This window comes from Gymnodraco acuticeps, unplaced genomic scaffold (genome assembly GCF_902827175.1).
Source record: "Gymnodraco acuticeps unplaced genomic scaffold, fGymAcu1.1, whole genome shotgun sequence".
Classification (NCBI taxonomy): domain Eukaryota; kingdom Metazoa; phylum Chordata; class Actinopteri; order Perciformes; family Bathydraconidae; genus Gymnodraco; species Gymnodraco acuticeps.
In genome coordinates, this window is record NW_022989974.1 from 3830795 (window position 1) to 3849129 (window position 18335).

At 40.5% G+C, this 18335-nt stretch overlaps 3 protein-coding genes across 3 annotated transcripts; 2 read left to right on the forward strand and 1 right to left on the reverse strand.

Annotated features, from left to right (window-relative positions):
* The first annotated feature begins 2895 nt into the window (after positions 1-2895).
* On the forward strand, positions 2896-5494 carry trh (thyrotropin-releasing hormone). The gene is made up of 3 exons (XM_034211135.1): positions 2896-3019; positions 3537-3741; positions 4216-5494. The coding sequence occupies exons 2-3, from the start codon at positions 3552-3554 to the stop codon at positions 4836-4838; spliced, it is 813 nt and encodes a 270-aa protein (XP_034067026.1). The 5' UTR covers positions 2896-3019; positions 3537-3551; the 3' UTR covers positions 4839-5494.
* Positions 5495-8531: 3037 nt separating this feature from the next.
* LOC117543036 (rabenosyn-5) lies at positions 8532-15443 on the forward strand. Its single transcript, XM_034211049.1, has 12 exons — positions 8532-8633; positions 9561-9849; positions 10275-10409; positions 10566-10666; positions 10781-10826; positions 10926-11087; positions 11188-11450; positions 11640-11710; positions 11808-11894; positions 11983-12085; positions 12238-12342; positions 12423-15443. The coding sequence occupies exons 2-12, from the start codon at positions 9687-9689 to the stop codon at positions 13524-13526; spliced, it is 2340 nt and encodes a 779-aa protein (XP_034066940.1). The 5' UTR covers positions 8532-8633; positions 9561-9686; the 3' UTR covers positions 13527-15443.
* A 330-nt stretch (positions 15444-15773) lies between these two features.
* mrps25 (mitochondrial ribosomal protein S25) lies at positions 15774-18197 on the reverse strand. The gene is made up of 4 exons (XM_034211050.1): positions 17963-18197; positions 17086-17192; positions 16891-16978; positions 15774-16318 (listed from the first exon to the last, which is right to left on the reverse strand). Exons 1-4 carry the CDS (start codon positions 18094-18096, stop codon positions 16129-16131), a joined length of 519 nt encoding a protein of 172 aa, XP_034066941.1. The 5' UTR covers positions 18097-18197; the 3' UTR covers positions 15774-16128.
* Between the last annotated feature and the right edge of the window lie 138 nt (positions 18198-18335).

Below are 18335 nucleotides of genomic sequence, written 5' to 3' on the forward strand. Positions count from 1 at the left end.
CAAGTGGAAACGTTTTCCCAAGATACTTTTCCCAAAGAGCACATGTAAACTTGAATGTACTCACTGTGAATACGGCCATATTGAAAAGATATTGCAAACAGACATACAAATACATTGGCCTAGCTTTAGTTTGGTGTGAGTCATAGTTAGAGTCTATGAAACCCACTGATTCTCGGAAGTTAACTGAGCAGTTGAACTGTGCAGCATGGTGATCAAACCCGGTTCCGAGATAGCCAGCTTCGTGACACTCGAAAATCCAAAGAGCCTATAATCTCACTTTGTGATACAGCTTCCTGAATTTGTTAATCTGGGTACATTTACAGGAATTCTTCCTCTACACTCTGAAGAAGTTTACCAAGACTTTAGAAATATATATAATTAACACCAGCAACAGTAAACAGAGGACACAGGCTAATGAGTCCCATCATTTTCCCCACCGTGCAGGGTGTATACTTAACCTGTCCTCTTCCTCAGTACACGAGGTACATAATCCCGACCACAATACTAATTGTTATGATTTCCCCGCTCTGAAAGACTCTGATAGGGAGCTTTGTTTTTTTGTGCAGGATGAGCGATCAAGATAAAGTAGGCGCTTTTTTTTATCAAGGTCTTACAGCAATAAAAGGGAGGAAAGAGTAGCCCCTAAATACTACCACACCTGCAGCAATCTTTCCATCTGCATTTAAAATGTTCTACATCTTCAGTTCCAATAATATACACTGAGCAGATTCTGCAAACATACACGTACTTATATTCCCTTGGGCAATTCATTGGTTCCTTTGGGCATGTCCTTGCACACTTGGCCTATTAGCAGCCGGGATGCAAACTCATCAGGTATGAAAAGGTTACAAGGATCCAAATATTTACACACAGCATCTATTGCACGTCTGTCCGTCCTGGGAGAGGGATCCCTCCTCTGTTGCTCTCCCTGAGGTTTCTCCCATTTTTCCCTTTAAACTGTGGGTTTTCTCCGGAAGTTTTTCCTTGTACGATGTGAGGGTCTAAGGACAGAGGGTGTCGTATTGTCATACTGATATTCTGTACACACTGTGAAGACCACTGAGACAAATGTAACATTTGTGATATTGGGCTATATAAATAAACATTGATTGATTGATTGATTGATTGATTGATTGATTGATTGATTGATTGATTTATTGATTGATTGATTGATTGATTGAAAGTCTCTCCCCCTCAGGTTCAATGTTAGCAGCACTTTTGACCATTTTGAAAATATATCTGTAAGCCTCTGCAAGGCTTGGTCTTTAGCTTTGACATAGGATCTCAAACATAGGAATATTGAATAATCCCTAGAAAGGAAGGGCGTACATGATGAACTAAAGAAGGTGGATTCCTATACAGATCAGATACAGTACTTCTTAATTGGGCCGCTGTCAATTTCTTTGTTTGTCTTTTTCGACTCACTGGGAATTGTTCATCTCCTTTTTTAACATGTTTTACAGAAATGTAACTAAATGTTATTGCTCTCACAAATCTCAGCCTTTGAGACGTTATTGATCTAATTGCATTTTCAACATTAAAGTAAATGTCCAACAAAGATTCCTATCCTTTCCTCACAAAGAAAAAAATGACAGCCTACTATAGCTAAAGGTGAAGTTAAGATGTACAATTTTAAAGAAATCTGTTTTAAAGCACTCTATATCTAATGATTTCCACATGTCGATGTTTTTTGACTGCAGGCAAAACGCGCTTGAAAGATTGGACGTGACAGCACATTGGAAGCAAGTAATTATATTGTTATACGGTCAATTCATTTCACGCTAAAACTCAACAATGACTTGAGGAACTCCTGCATAGTCACATGAAGGAGTGATTTGACTCTGCATAATGGACGAGGATAGACCAACAAATCATACAGGAAGATTTGGTAAGATTTAGATTGAGAAGAGTTCAGTTGTGCCCAACCATAAAAACTTTAAAAACTAAACTGCTTCCCGAATCTCGTTAAAAATCGTATAGATGCAAATCCAGTTAACCTTTTATATGACTAAACTTGGAAAACTTGCCGAGCACTGACCTGAAGTCCAGCTGAGAGGAAGGTTGTGTGTTTGCATCCACCTCCATGTGTGTTTCTGGGGAGCTCTCAAGGTGATACTGACACATCTTCTTCTGAAAATAAAAAAGAGATTTGTTATTATGCAAAACTCAAGTACTGAAAATGTGTTGATACTTTTTAATCACTGAATGACAAATTACATTTATAAGGATCAAAACCATGGACTGTCAAAACTGCTTTAGAGGTCACCACATTGTGTTAATCTGGTTGCTTTATAACAGAGAGTCAAAACCCTTTACTCACACTCATTGTAAAACTTGTTAGATCAGTCTGTGATACATTCAGCTGGGTTGCATCGTGACAATAAAGTGCTTTATGTGTGCTCGAAAGAACCAGATGGATTCAGCTCTCCCTCCTGAGTCCTGTGACTTTAGGGTATTTATCGATGAAAGCATCTATCCGTAGCCCTTACTGGCGCCCCATTGATTTGCATGTTGTCTGAAAGGCCAACAGCAATAAAATACAATATAAGCCAGATTCATACTTTGTATAAAAACATCTGGATAAATGAAATAAAATGCATCCATGACATACTTGAAGAGAAATTTGATTTGGAAACTCGGTATGATTAAATTACAAGTCTGGTCTAAAACACATATTTTTGACGCATGCTTTTAACTTATACAATCGTGTAATAGTGCCTGCTTTCTTTCATTCTTGCGTTTATTTTTGATCAATTGACAGACTGGGCAGCGGTCCCAATTGGAGGATCATTCAGCACATTATTGCGCACGACTTGGTGACATCAGGGGTGAGGGATCCTGAGAAATGACTCCGATGTGGGTATGACGACAGTGACCGGTAAGTATAAATGCTGAGACGCGAAGTTATCCGCTCATACCTCCAGACCCGGCCTTCACAGGTCACCAACCGCTGCGAGAGGCTGAGAGCAACGAGCATCAAGGCGAGCTCAACAGAGGAGACACTTTGGACACTTCCCAGGTGAGTTTGGCGCACTTTAGAATAAACATGTATACAACGAAAATATGTCCGTTTTATGTATTAATGGCTCCGTCTTATCTATTTGTGTAGGTGCAATTTATGTTTGCGTTGTTAAAAAATCACCTTGGAGGTTTTTAGGCAGCGTTTCCACCATTTTCAATTGTTTCTGTCCTGAAAACAAGATTAAAATTCGGCTGAAGTTTTGATTTGTTTTTAATGCCGATTCGTTTTTTTACTATTGCCTTGATTTTATTAGAACTTTTAACTGTTCGGAAAACAATAGTCAACTTACTGAATTTGCTGTTAATAAACTGAAACAGTTTGCAATGAAACAATGATATCCTCCTCGTCTGAAAGGCGAGTAGCAATCGAAAATAAGACTCGTGGTTTCGATATTAAATCTTCTTAAACATACAGTGTAGACATATGTTAAGAGAGTTCTCATTGTTCCCACATTAATTTGATCTCTTGTATCATACCTTTTCCCATAAATCATAATCTATTTCTTCATCGGAAGACCACCCACATTACCATGAAGTCGACATGTCTGCTCCTCTTGGCTTCTCTCGTGGTCTGCAACATGACTGTGTGTGGAGGACAGGGCTTCCCCGCTGAGGAGGAGACAGACGGCAGGACCATAGACGACATCATACTACAGAGAGCAGAGAGTCTCCTGTTACGGTCCATTCTCAGGAAGATGCAGGATGAATACGGCAGAAACGGTGCGTAACATGGATTTGTGTTGGATCAATGTTCCAGGCATAGATATATTTGGTGTAAAAGAGTGCCAATAAGTATCTAAAATGTTGGATATTCCAATTTTAAAACGATATTAAATTCAATTTACCAATACTATGGCATTGAAATCTGGGCTATTTGCCTTGTGTTTAAATTGGAAGGCTCTAACTGATGGCAACATCTTCTATGCAGTTTTATGTACTTTTTGTTTTTAATGTAGATACAATTGTATCATTTTGAAGAAAGAATGTTTGTTAACGTGTTTTAAATTGTTAAAATTGGTTAAGAATCTAGTTTCAATGTATTAGTTTGCAAGGAATGTGGACCAAGGCTACACTCATTGGTGCGTAATTTACGCACGGTCTATAAAAAGGCTTCGAAACACTTTTTAGCAGTTAGGAAAACTTAAATTAGACTTTGATCTCCTTTAATTAATCTAAATGTTTTCCCTTTTCCAGAAGGGTCTTCTTCTCATACAGAATGGGTGACAAAACGACAACATCCCGGTAAGAGGTACATCGAGGATTTGGAGAAGCGGCAGCATCCGGGGAGGAGAGAAGAAGATGAGGATGAACAGTACGTGGATGTTCAAAAGAGACAGCATCCGGGCAAACGCGAAGATGAAATGCACTCTTTCATGGAGCTCCAGAAAAGGCAGCACCCGGGGAAGCGCGTCACGATGGAACACGTTTCTGAAAACCCCATTGTGCTCCTGAGTGAACTTTCAAAACGGCAACACCCGGGGAAGCGCTACCTGGTGCTGCACAACAAACGCCAGCACCCAGGTAAGCGCAACTTCGAGGATGAGGAGGACGATTGGGACTGGGACGCGGATTCAGATGGAGACGAAGAGTTCGCCGAGTTAGAAAAGCGTCAGCACCCAGGGAAACGGTTTTTGGATAACTCCAGCCCGGATTTAGGCACGAACAGTCCCTGTGATGTATTGGACCCTACGAGCTGCAGCAAGACCAATCTGCTGATCGACCTTTTAGACAACATCAACAAGAACCATGCCGAGGAGAAGAGACAACACCCGGGCAAAAGGTTTGCACCCGAGGAGGATTTAGTGGAAGCAAAGTAGGTTAAACACTGGTCTGGTGCGCGTGTACTGCTGTATTGTAAACAAATAAATGTGTAAATGAAGTGACCATAAATAATTATGAAAAATGAAAAAATATGTTGTGCTACCGTTTTTCTTTGGGCGACAGCATACTGTATCATCGTTGCAAAACATCTCTGCTGTTTTTTTTGGGAGGGCGAAATTGTCTTTATATATCTAAATATCGCTGATTATGGTTTTCATTAGAGTACGTGCCATAACTTAAACTTTATTAAGGAATTATTATTATTATTAGAAATATTAACTCTTTATTGTATCAATTAGTCAATTATGCTAAAACGAAGTCCAAGAATGACACCTTCAGTCTCCTGGCTTTGGCGATGTTGCCTCTGTGAGGAAACACACGCTTGTCAGTGCATCCTGAAATATGATCTAAGTGTGTTTACGGCTTTGCAGAGGACATCCCTTGATTGGTTGATTTATGTTTATTTATTTTATACTTCTGTATAATATAATGATTACCACCGCAACTATAAAGTGTCACTGATTATTTTTCTACATATAAATTGCATGGATTAAGTTTATTTAACCTATTGTTGTAAATTCAAAGTTATACCTTTGCCTTAAAGTCAAACCACCAATGTTTTTGTTGGACAATAAAACGCATTGGTAAAAATGTATGGCTGAAGTTGCAGTAATTCCTGCCTCAAGTGCACTATTAAAGTATTTTAAATGTTTCAACCCAACAGGTCTAAGTGTATAGTCCAACAAGGCAGACACTGTCCCTTAGCTTGATCTAATGGTTCATGCAATTCAACTGCACACAGAGCGATATCCTCTTCTCACTTTAATTGGGCTCATTCCATCACAGCAGCTGCCTACACAGGCCTGATCAATATGCAAATTGTTTCCTCAATTACATGCATGGACACTTTATGGGAGAGGAGCTCCACTAAATGGCACACACAACATTCAAATCCAGCAGTAACGTTTCAGTGGAATGATAAACCATTAAAAGATGCACACAAATAATTTCAGCGTAATAAGGGAGAGCTGAATCCATCTGGTTCTTCTGAGCACACATAAAGCACTTTCTTGTTACGATGCAATACAGCTGAATGTATCACAGGCAGATCTAACAAGTTTTACAATGACTGGGAGCAAAGGGTTTTGACTCTGTTATAAAGCAACCAGATATAAACACAATGTGGTGACCTCTAAAGCTTGTATGGTTGGGCACCACTAAACACTATTCAATCAAACCCTCACCAAATCGTACTATATGAAACTGTCTTTATATATATATAACTAATATATTATTATATTATATAAATTAATTATTTTTAGTCAACATGAAATGCCTCAAGGACAGGATGCAATGGGCAAATTATACTATATTATTCAGTTAGGTCCTTTGTAGCTTTGGCATTGATTTTATGTTAAGGTGTGTAAACTCTCTAAAAGGTTAATATATTATCTGTGAATGTGGAACACACACACACACACACACACACACACACACACACACACACACACACAGTCTTTAGTTTAGCGTTTTTGTTTACAATTTGGGTTTTTCGAGCCTTAAAAATTAGGCAAAGTCCATTTGTGACAGCTCATCACAGGTTATTTTTATAGATGTGATATTTCCTTTTAAATTGGGGTCATATAAGTTTGAAGAAGTAATTTGAAGTTGTGTAGTCATGAAGGTAAAACTACCCAGGACTTTACAATACAAAATCAAAAATCAGAATAACATCTTAAACATTATTTTACGTAGGCCTAACAGAAATACTTTTTCATTATACATTCAATCATTAGATTTTTGTTCCTGACCCCAAAGATTGAGAACGGCTGAGTCAGTCCAACCAATTATAAAGTCTATTGACTAATTGGCCTCAGGGAATAATTGAGCTTTGACTTCATGAACATGGCATTTTGTTTTATCGCAAATTGAGCCGAAGGCTAAAACAATACAACGTTTATAAAACTATAAATTGAAGGTGAATTGGCTAGTTAAAGGTCCAAATGTTGCACAATGCCGCAGGCTATAGGTTATAATGCAAGATTCCATATAAATGCTCTTATCACTTCAGTTAATTTTAATGCAAATTCCTGAACAACTTATTAATTAATAAAATCCAACTCAACTGACACAGTTTCCTTGGGACCCATTGCACACCAACATAATGAACTCAAAGGTAGGGTATGTAATTCACTTCAGAAACAGTTTTTGATATATTCCATGGAAAGTTATGAGGCCCTCTGTGTCGCTAGCGTCGACGGGGGACGGCGTGAGGCTTCCTCCGCGAGGTGAGGCCCATACAGTCTACGGTCAGGCCCCACGCAGTCTGTCTGCGTGATCTGCGTATAGGGAGGGGCGGCCCTGCACATATTTCATCTGTGGAATCCGTGGCGCTGTAAAAAGCATGTCCAATTATCTGCCCCTGCCCGCGGCAGATAATTGGATGGCCTACCTGCCTGTCAGCCTTCCATCTCGTGCCCTCATTGGTCATGTGTGTGTTGGAGTCGGGGCTCTGTAAGGAAGGGGCAGATTTGTTTCGGTTGTGTACTTTCAAATTCTAGCTTACTCGAGCTGGTTTCTCCATTCTTACGTATACCCATACCTTTAAAGTTATGGGTATACGTACTTTAAAGTTTAAAGAGAGCAACATCATTAGTCAGGACAAACTTCATGCAGCATTAACTGCCCATGACAGGAAAACAAAGCAGAATCAAACACATAATAAAGCACGAAGCACAATGACACAAAGTTAAATTATACACTTAGGTTACATTGTTGTGATAATAGTTCTGACGGTGGCGTCCATAGCAGGTGAGCAAACGTGTTCCTGCATAAACCATGAGAGTTTCCGATTGGGGTGATAATGACAGCAATTAAACATGGAGATGGAGGGAAGTGGAGTCCAATCAAGGAGAGTAATGGGTTGAAAGATTCTTAAGCCTGAAATCACGAAAATATTCAATATATTAGCAGATTCCCGGTAACGTGTTAAATGCTTGGAGGAAGCACAGAGAGGTGCTGCACGTGTGGAGAGGCTCATATCGCCGCCTAGAGGCGAGGTGAGGTATTGAAACAGGAAGTTTACATCAGTGCGGGGGACTTGAGGGGTAATTTAACCTTTATCTTGTCCAAAAAGTGCAAGTTAAATATATTTTTAGTTAGGTATTTTTGTTTTGTTTTTGCAAGCAATGTAAACAAGAGGGCAATTATTGAAATGATTGAGTTTTTTTGCTGACATGTGACTTAGGCCTATGTGTTTTTATATAAGAATGTGTTGTAAATTCGCACATATTCGCATTGATCTAGTAATTAACTACAATTTATATGTAGCTTTATCAGAATCAGAATACCTGACTTTTTAATTGATAAAGCAAAAGTTAAGATGGAGACAAAAAATAAAACACTATGAGATAAAATAAAAGTACATGCACAAAAAATATAAAGAAATAGAATAGAAACCATTTAAAAGTTATTCAAAGTAAACCAACCATAAATTATCCCTAGAGTAGCTTTAGTGTTAATTCTTCCAGTGTGAAGTTATTGGAAGCTTGCAAATCCATACTTTTTCAAGTAACTTCCCCAACACTTCTCTTTAAATGTATTCTGAAGACTGTCCTTGAATCTGCATTATGGAAATACATTGTTTTGTGTCTATTGTCCGGTTTGTCCCTCTTCGCTTGCCTTACCAACTGAACGCTAATCACATGACCAGGCAGGGCTGCTGCTGCTGCAGCTGGTGTTGTCGAGCTGTCACAGAGAAACTGTCAAACACACACTTATTGGATTCATTTGTAAGTATAACTGATCCACCGTGTTACAAATATTCTTCGATTATTTGTTTTTTCTAAGTTGTCAGTTATTTATGTCCGTGTTATGAACAATGAGATCAAATAAATAATGGCTAAAGAAAGCGAGAGCTGCTGTTAGCATCTTGGAGCTAACGTTACAATCGGTGGTCAGTATAACGGTGTTACAAATATGAAACTACAGGCTACACCTTAAGCCTTTATACAGTTAATATGTACATTTCACAAGCTGGATAAAATAGTGCTCGCTTGCTGTCAAAAAAGCAAATAACGTGACTTATTGTCTAAGTTATCTAGGTTAGTCTTTCAATGGGTGGGTCAGGTGTTTAAACTGGCTAATATTACACGTTAATATTAAAAATAAAGCGTTAACATTGCATTTAAGTCAAACATCTGTAACGTTAAGTCATTGTAATGGTAGTCAAATGTGTGATGTGTAAGATTTGGGCAACTTATAAAACTGTCAGCAGTAACGTTAGCTTGTTAGCATAGCTTTCTGTAGAGGACCAGAGCGGGCTGAACATGTAAACCTTTGTTACTCATGAGAACTATATTACATGATAACTAACCTCCATTTCTACAGGTAAAACAACCGCAATTTGATTGCATTTTTAAAAGAGTACGACGTAATACAGATCTGCTTCAAATACCCTGTAATAAAGTGTGTCTGCTAGATATGGCTGTTTATTGACACACTTGCATCTCATGTTTCATCACGTCACATTATAAAGTTTACATAAATGACCAGATTAGTGGTTGAAATGTACATGTTAACCATAATACATGTTTTCAAATCTGTGTTAGATTTTTGGGCATGTTTAGTAAATACTTTGATCCCCCTAAGTATCTGGAATATCATATTTGGATTTTGTTAAATATGAATAGCCTCAATCTGATCTGCCCCATTCTCAGTGTCCCAAGATTTTCTCTGGCGTGATGGAGTCATTATGGGGTGGATTGCACACCCCGTGAAATGTGGACCAAAGCAAGAATCTCCCAACCGGCATCTCTTTTCCCAAAACACATCCTGCCGCTGTCATGGCCTCCAGTTATCCACCCCCCTTTGAAGGAACAGGTGAAGTGAAGGAGGGTTTTCTCTGCCCACTTTGCCTGAAGGACCTTCAGTCATTCTACCAACTCCAAGCCCACTTTGAAGAGGAGCACTCTGGGGATGACCGCGATGTGAGGGGACAGATCAAAAGTGAGTCCCATTGATTGTTATTGAAGATTCTGCTCACTGCCACAAAGCCATTTGAGTCTTATCAAGTTGTGCTAAACAGGGTCTTAAGAAACAGTTAAATACTTAGTGCTGAATAGTTAAGCAAAAAGACAGTACTGTCTTCTTAAAAAGCAGCATAAGGAGTATGGTTTGAATTTGATAAAAGGCACTGCAGTGTTTGACTGGGGGAGATTGTTGCCAGGATGAATTGGCAACATATTCTGCTGCAGGGAGGGACAGTAGATTAAAGCGGAAAATTGTGAAATCTAGAGAGGAAGAATCTCAGTTGGAAACAGAGGCATGCTCGGAGTTTAGTTCTCTGATTTATAGCAGCTATTTGGATGAAGTTAAAACCAATATATATGGGTATTTGGTGTAACAGTGGAATGATTTTTATTTGTGAACAGGTTTGGTTCAGAAGGCAAAAAAGGCCAAAGACAAGCTGTTGAAACGGGATGGAGATGACAGACCGGATACAGGCAGTTATGAGTCATTCTACTATGGAGGAGTGGACCCCTACATGTGGGAGCCTCAGGAACTGGGTGAGAATATAAAACTGGGCAAAAGAAAATCTCCACTCCTTTTTAAATGTTCCTTTTTTTCATACCATTTGAACATAATAAAAGAATGATTAATAACGCCTGAAAGCTGCAACCACTTGCTGAACTCTTACGGTTTCCTTTCTCTTTGTTTTGTAGGAGCGACCAGAAGTCACCTTGACTTCTTTAAAAAACACCGGGCAGCCAGGATAGATCATTATGTCATTGAGGTCAACAAGCTCATCATTAGACTGGAAAAGGTATGTTTACAAAGCATCGGAACTCATTCACACCATAAATATTTTCCTGTTATTAATATTACACTCTAGGTGTTACTGAGAAAACTAATTTGCAATACAATATTGTTGTTTCAGTTAACATCGTTTGACAGGATGAACTCTGATATCGCCAAAATCAGAGGTTTGTTCACATGTTTCTATTACAACTATGAATCCTATGAGTTTGTTGATATAAATGATTTAATATTATAAATTATTAAGCGTTCATCCTGCTTTACAGCTATTGAGAAGTCAGTGGTGTCATGGGTGAATGACTCGGATGTCCCGTTCTGTCCTGACTGTGGAAACAAGTTCAACATCCGGAACAGGCGGCACCACTGCCGTCTCTGTGGGTCCATCATGTGCAGGAAGTGCATGGACTTCATCCTTTTACCTATGGCTCGTACGTATGAGCAAATCTCTGCAAAAAAATCAATATTAAAGTAAAGTTACACCATGTGTGTCTCCATGCTGTGACAAGTTTGCCTTTCATCTGTGCACAGAAAAGCTGATCAGCGGGACTCGAGTTAACCTCGGTGTACTTGGAAGCCCCGTTCATTCCCATTCTCCCCAAGTAGGGGGGGGGAACAGTGGGATGGGCTCCAGGAGAGGCAGCATCAGCAGCCTGAGCAGCGTCACCTCCATGCTGGAGGAGAAGGACGACGAGAAGATCCGCTGCTGTCACCACTGCATGGACACGCTGCTGAAGAGACAGCAGAAGCTGGAAGAGAGGGACCACATGCCGGATGTTGTGAAACTTTATGAGGTTTGGCACATCAAGCGATATTAAAGTTAAAATAAGAACAAACTCTAAATATGTCTATTTTTCTGTCCCCACAAGTCTGTTTACTTTTCACGCGGTCTTGAGTTTACACTGCTGTATCCTTCCCGTCATTCAGTGTTTGGCTTTTGGGGTTTCCTGTTGTTCACTTGCTCTCTACTTGTCTTCCTGCAGAGGCTGAGGATGTGCATGGAGAAAGTGGATGAAAAGGCTCCAGAATACATAAGAATGGCAGAGTCGCTCAAGTAAGCTCCAGTTAAAAAGTCATTTAGTTAGCAGGTGAGAAGTAATCTTTGATACTGGAGACTTCTTGCTTACTGTCATGGCTGTTTGCTTTCACAGTGCCGGAGAAACTACATATAATCTTGACACGGCTGGTGGACTGAGACTGGAAGTGCAGAAATACTACGAACTAATCGATGCCCTAAGGTAGCTGTCAATCTATCGAATAACAAAACTGAACAAAAGTCTTCTTCATTCATATTGTTAAATATGGAGTTCTTTGTTTTCTTCTCAGTAAGAAGATTTTAACACTAGGAGCAAAAGATGATCCACCACCGCGTCCAAAGTCCCTCCAGCTGCAGAAGATGATCAGATACACAGCAACACTATTTGTTCAGGTAATATTCAGGCTACATCCCTAAGTTGGGTTGTACTGGGGTTTCCCATGAATCACTCACTACATTAATACAGTACTCCTGCTACATATGTCTTTCCAATGTACCTCTCCTTTCCCTAAATTCTGCCCTTCTTCTTGTCCTCCTTGTTTTAGGAGAAGCTGTTAGGTCTCATGTCTTTACCCACTAAAGCAAAATATGAAGAGCTGAAAGAAAAGAGGAAACAGGAGCAAGAGAAGAGACTCCAACAAGAGAGACTGGTGAGACTGTGTTCTCCTCCCACTCATTCTTCATCTTCCTTCATAACAAATGTTTAACCCTATATTTCCCTGCTCAACAGGTCAGCCAGGAGACCCTGAAGAAGAGGCAGGAGTCTGAGAAGAACCGTCCAACCCCCAGTACCAACGGAGAGCAGCCGCAAGCCCCTAGAGCCCCACGCATGACCAAAGCTGGCGGCTGGTTGCCCTCCGCAGACTCCGTCCATACCCGCAGTGAGCTGGAGGACCCCCTGCTGCAGCAGATTGAAAACATACGGTCGTTCATTCGCCAGGCGCGGGAGGCCAACAGAACAGACGAGGTGGCCATGTTGGAGGAGAACCTGCGTCAGCTGCAGGACGAATACGACCTGCAACAGACCAGCCTGGCCATCGCACTCTCCCAGAAGATGGCCGAGGAGGAGAGCTTGCAGCAGGGGGAGCTGGACCGCCTGGAAGCGTGGGAAAGGGACGAGAGGGAGCACTGGGGCCCCACGGTGGGCCCCACCCAGCCCTCCTTCACTTGGGAGAGGTCTCTGAATATCAGTACGCCAACGGGCTTCCAAGGAAACCCTGAGACAGAGGAGCTGACTCCCAAAGCTGAGAGTCCGTCCTCTGTCAGAGCGTTCCCTGCTCTCACGAGCCAGGAGGAGTCACCCCCTCGGTTGAGAAGCTTAGGGGGGCATGTGACCCCCCCGGGTGGTGAAGGACAGATCAACACCCCCCTCAACCCTTTCGATGAAGAGTCTACCCCCACTGAGGAGGATCCATCCAACCCCTTCTTCGAGGAAATAAAGAGAGAACACAAAGAGGTGAGCAACGGGAAGAAAGAATACAACCCGTTCGATGAAGATGAAGAGGTGGAGGAAGACCAACAGGCCGAGTCGGCACCAGGCAACCCCTTCGAGGAGGACGGCACTACCGACACAGGCAACCCTTTCTTGGAGGCGTCCGGGAGCTCTCCAGAGGTCTCCACCAACCCCACCAACCCCTTCGAAGGGGACGATGATGAGGCTTTGCCCGACGTGGACATGATAGAGGAAGAGTTGCTCCTGCAGCAGATTGACAACATCAGGGCCTACATTTTTGACGCCAAGCTCAGCGGGCGTCTCGATGAAGTGGAGCTCCTGTCAGAGAACCTCAGAGAGCTACAGCACACCCTTACAGAACAAAAAAAAAAGAAGCACTGATACCTTTCACAACAAAAAACAAGTTTACCCACCTGCTACTTACCAAGTCCTGCGAGGCTAGCTCACTTTACATGATGACTAATGAGCCCACTGATTTTAGTCTGGGTGAGGTCTGCTGAACCACAAAAAGATGAGTCACTAAATGAAATGTGTACTAGAGCGTGGTAGTCTGGATTGATTTCCTTAATTTCCAACATCTTTCTTAACCACTTATCCTGTACAGGGTCACAGGGGGCTGGAGCCTATCCCAGCATGCACCGTTTGTAAGCACTGCAACTAAACATCTATTTGTACAGGCATGTTGTGAAGATATTAACCCTGTAGTATCAGGGACAACATGAACAATGGAAGACAGAAGAATGCCACTTTAAACATTTGTTTAATCGGACAGTCAGACGGCTGAAGCTATGAACAAAGTCAAAATGTAATTTCGGCCAAGGGTGAACAAATGGAAGTGATTAATGCATGTTTCAACATCTGTTGTGGAACGACTGTCTTTCCTTTTTTTGTGAAAGTACTTCCTGTATTCCAGTGAAACAGACTTCGATGTGTAAAATCAGTTGCCCTTTAATTTCATTAGTGCCATCTTGTTGTACCCGCACATGAGTTGATTTGTGGTAATTGAAGTTCCTGCTGGTTTTTTAACCAAAGCACCCAACCATGCTTTCCTGTTCCAGCTGGTCCATGAGCAACATTACAACGATCACCGAACAACCATCTGATCATAATTAAACATGAAATTAGCCTTATAGCCCATTGTTTGCAGGAAAGTGATGATTAAATACGATGTTAAATATTAAAAGGTAATCCCAGTGGTGGTGCAGAACCACTTTATAACGGAAATTAAAGGCTAATTTCAGGCCATTATCGCTGATCCTGTTATGTAAATGTCACACTGACTATGATTACATTAACAAAGGTTAAAGCTTTGAATCATCATACTTTAAATAACAGCCACATGTGCATCTGCAATACACTGTCCAAGCGTTGAGTATGCATCTGTTATAACACCAATTAATTTCTGTGTCAGTGAAAGTAGTTTTTTCTGTAAATCCAAATGAACATGTTGACCTGTTTCTGTTCGCATGGACGTAAGTGTTGCTCTTGTGCATCTAGTCCATCATGTTGGCCTTGCTATGAAAGGGTAATGATGTTTTGAGCATCTCAAACACCAAATTGAGCCAAGTAAACGGAACAATTACAATGTTTAAAGGTTGTGATGTTAATGCTAACAGTTCCACTTCTGATCCAAATGAGCAGGGCGTATGTCTGTAGGTGCAGTTTGATGCTGGTCTTTCTAAAAGAGCAAGTGGCATTGGTATTGCTATATTCATTTTTTGTCCACATTCTGATAGAATCTCTAAACACATAGCTCCTGTAATGTGCTGTTGGGTGAGATCTGTATGTGAAGCATGTTATGTTTGGTAGTCATCTAACAAGTCCATTAAGAGTTCATCCAAACGGCACTCACCATCAACTGAACACTATCGGCCGAAGCACATCAGAGGCAACGAATTAAGCACCAGAATTCACTGGAATCATAGTTTAAAAGACTGACTTAATGCCTAACAGCAACATTACACAGTTTTTGTTTGTCAGATAAATTAACACTACATGCCAGCAAGTATTATCACTCTGCTGCTACGTCCGAACATTAATGTGTCTTTCCTGTCAGTCAGAATGTCCACGTTTATCGTCATTAGACTTCCGTTTTTTGTGTCGTCTGCTAAACTCACTTTGCTTATCTGTGCTGTCAGATGTTAAGTAAAACATGTGACACGGTAAATGTTTTGTGACAGTGTGAATAAGTCCAGGAGCTTCATGGTGTATAAGCAGTTTAGCTAATTTGTAAAACATTTTAAATCACAGACATCAATTTATTACAATTCCATCTCAATAAAAACGTTGTCTGTAAAATGTTCCTCGTTCTTGTCATAAATCTGGTGGAAGTTTTGCATCTCAATTTAATCCTGTCTCACATGAAAACGCTGTGGTTACGCTCACTCAGGACTTAGATTTTCATAATGTTAAGTTACATTACATGTCACTTGTTAGACTTAGACTTACTTACTCAATGCTGTGGGCAATCCCCACAGGGGCAATTTGGGGTGAAGTGTCTTGCCCAGGGACACAACGACATGCTGACTGCAGTGGGGTTTGAACCTGTGACCCCCCTGATCCGAACACCAACGTACTAGTCCACTACGCCACAGCCTCCCCATGTTCAAACAGAGCGACAACTACAGCCACGTTAGCAAATCATTTTTATTTTAATGTTTACATTGCAGGGTTGACACTGGGCTGGATGTAAATTGCATCCGGATGTGTTGATTTATCAATCCTCACGTATAAACGGATGTCAAGTGACCCAAACCTCGACCAGTTTTCATCGTGTGTTGGAAGGCTCCTGCTGCTCATGGTGGACTCAAGAGTCTCAGTCCAGTAACGTTCTCACAATGCACAGCATAGTGGGACCCCTTTAATTACTCATATTTACAGCAAAGTATGCAATGCAGGAGTCCTCTTGTGTATTCGTACAAAATCATACATAACACAAAACCATAAAATTGTCCATTTACAGTGCTCAGCTCTCTTCAGCTGTTCACTCCTGAGCTGCTGCCATCTTGGTGCGGTATTTGCCCGTCATCTCTTTTGGCAGAGCGGTGGTCCCGGGACACGGCACCTGGCCGTCCACCTCGCAGATACACTCCCGCAGGCAGTACTTCCTGGGACCAAAGTTTGCCGGGTTGGATTCCTGCATCTTGGCCTGAGCCTCAGCTTGCAACACTTCTCTGTAAACAGAAAGGGGGGGTAAATCAATACGTTTAAAGAATATCTGGCAACCGAAGTAATAGGCCGTTTTCACAGAGTACAATTGAGATGTCATTTTAGGAAAAGCACAGAGGTAAATGAAAATAGTGGTGGCCTGATTTGATTTAGCTGTTTTGTGCATAACTGATATGACACTCAAATTAAACTGAGCCATTATTTATCGGTAACATTAATAATTTCCTTCTTAAACAACTCAAAATATCTGTACATTCATAGTTATTTACAGGCAGTGATCTTATATCATCCATTAGTATAACAAATAAACTAAGAGAGGTTTAAACCAGTTTAATCACGAGATAACTTCTGTTATGATTTGGTATTATATTATAAATACATTACAGTTGATGTGTTTTGTTGTGATGCGTCCTACATGCTGAACTATTGTTAAAGGATCCAGTTTCATCCTTTATTTTATAATGTCTGATGGACGTATCTTAATATTTGATTTATATATCCCCAATAACTATAATCTCAAGCACTTATAATGCAGGAAACACAGCACACACTTAAACAAAGACTCTGAATTACTCACTCTGTTTTGCCCAAAATCTTCCTCACATGGTCGGAAATATGTTTGTGGTCCCTTCCTTCAACGTCCACCAGCACTTGCTCTCCATCGTCTGCAGAAGAGAGAAAGGACATTAGCCCAAGCTTGGCAGGATACCTAATAGTAATGATACTGATATTATTAATACTATTACAGGTCAAACAGTGCAAGGCTACACACCCAGGTAGAACTTCAAGAATGGCGACGGGGTCATATTTTTGAACATCATGACTTGCACCCACTGGTTTTTATACTGAATCTGAGGAAGGTTGAAGAACACAAATTTTCTGCAAAAGAGGGAGAAAGTTCACATTTTAAGAAACGCATCACTGGACAGGCAGCATGACTTTCTAATACATTTTAGAGAAACAACTTCAACACAAGTGAAAAGGTCTTCTTTTAAGGCAGGAGAAAGGAAAACAATAAAAGCACAGTCAAATATCCAAAGTTATAAAAACTGGTTTTAAAATAAATACCAAATCTATTAGTGAGGCTGACTTAAGCGAGTTATTCTGTCTAATTCAACTAAATAAAACATTAAATCACAATCAAATTCATTTGTCTACTGTAAAAACTTTAATGTTGCTACTTATTTAAACATGCAGGCAATATATTCACGTCTGAGGTTTTTTATGCCTGGTTTTGATTCATTTGAATCATGTAATACTACAGTATGTTTTTTTGTTTTACTGCAAGACACTAGAAGTTACCTTGATAAATAGGTAGAAAATGTTATGTGATGATAAAATCCACTAAACCAATTTCAGCTGAGAATTCCGAGATGTTATGGACCAACAATTGTCTAATCAAGACAAATAATTAGCGTACAATTATAGATACTGGAATGTATCATTATTTACAGCCCCATCGTCACACAAATGATATTTAGGGTTGAGTGCATACCACTTTAATAACACACGCATTTTATTAAATATCATTATGAGGAGCAGTCTGCTTTTAGCTCACAGGACGAGACATATCTGCAGTGTTTTAGCAGTGTGCGTGTAGCGTGTGTGTGTGTGTGTGTTATACGGTGAAGTGGTCTGCTGTCTCTGACCTTGCTCCCTCGCTCAGCTCTCCATGTGTGTTGTAGTTCACCGTCATGATCTTCACTCTGTTCTTAAACACGATGTCTCCCTTCTGCAGATACTCCAGAGTCCTCCTGATCGGAAACCGTCCTTTCATAGGCATTTTAAACTCTTTTTTGTCCACAAAATATCATGTAAAGCAGCCTATGCCTGAGTCGCACAAGCAAAGCACACGGACAGGCGCCTTTTGATGACGTCTTGAGTCGTTGTCACGTGTTTTTTTTTTATGGAGAAGAAAAACGTCAGCAGTAGGCTCTTTGGAAAACGATGCTCATAATGAATACGGAATTATATATTAAAACAATAAAATACAAGTAGATGAAATGTAGATCATAAGAAAAT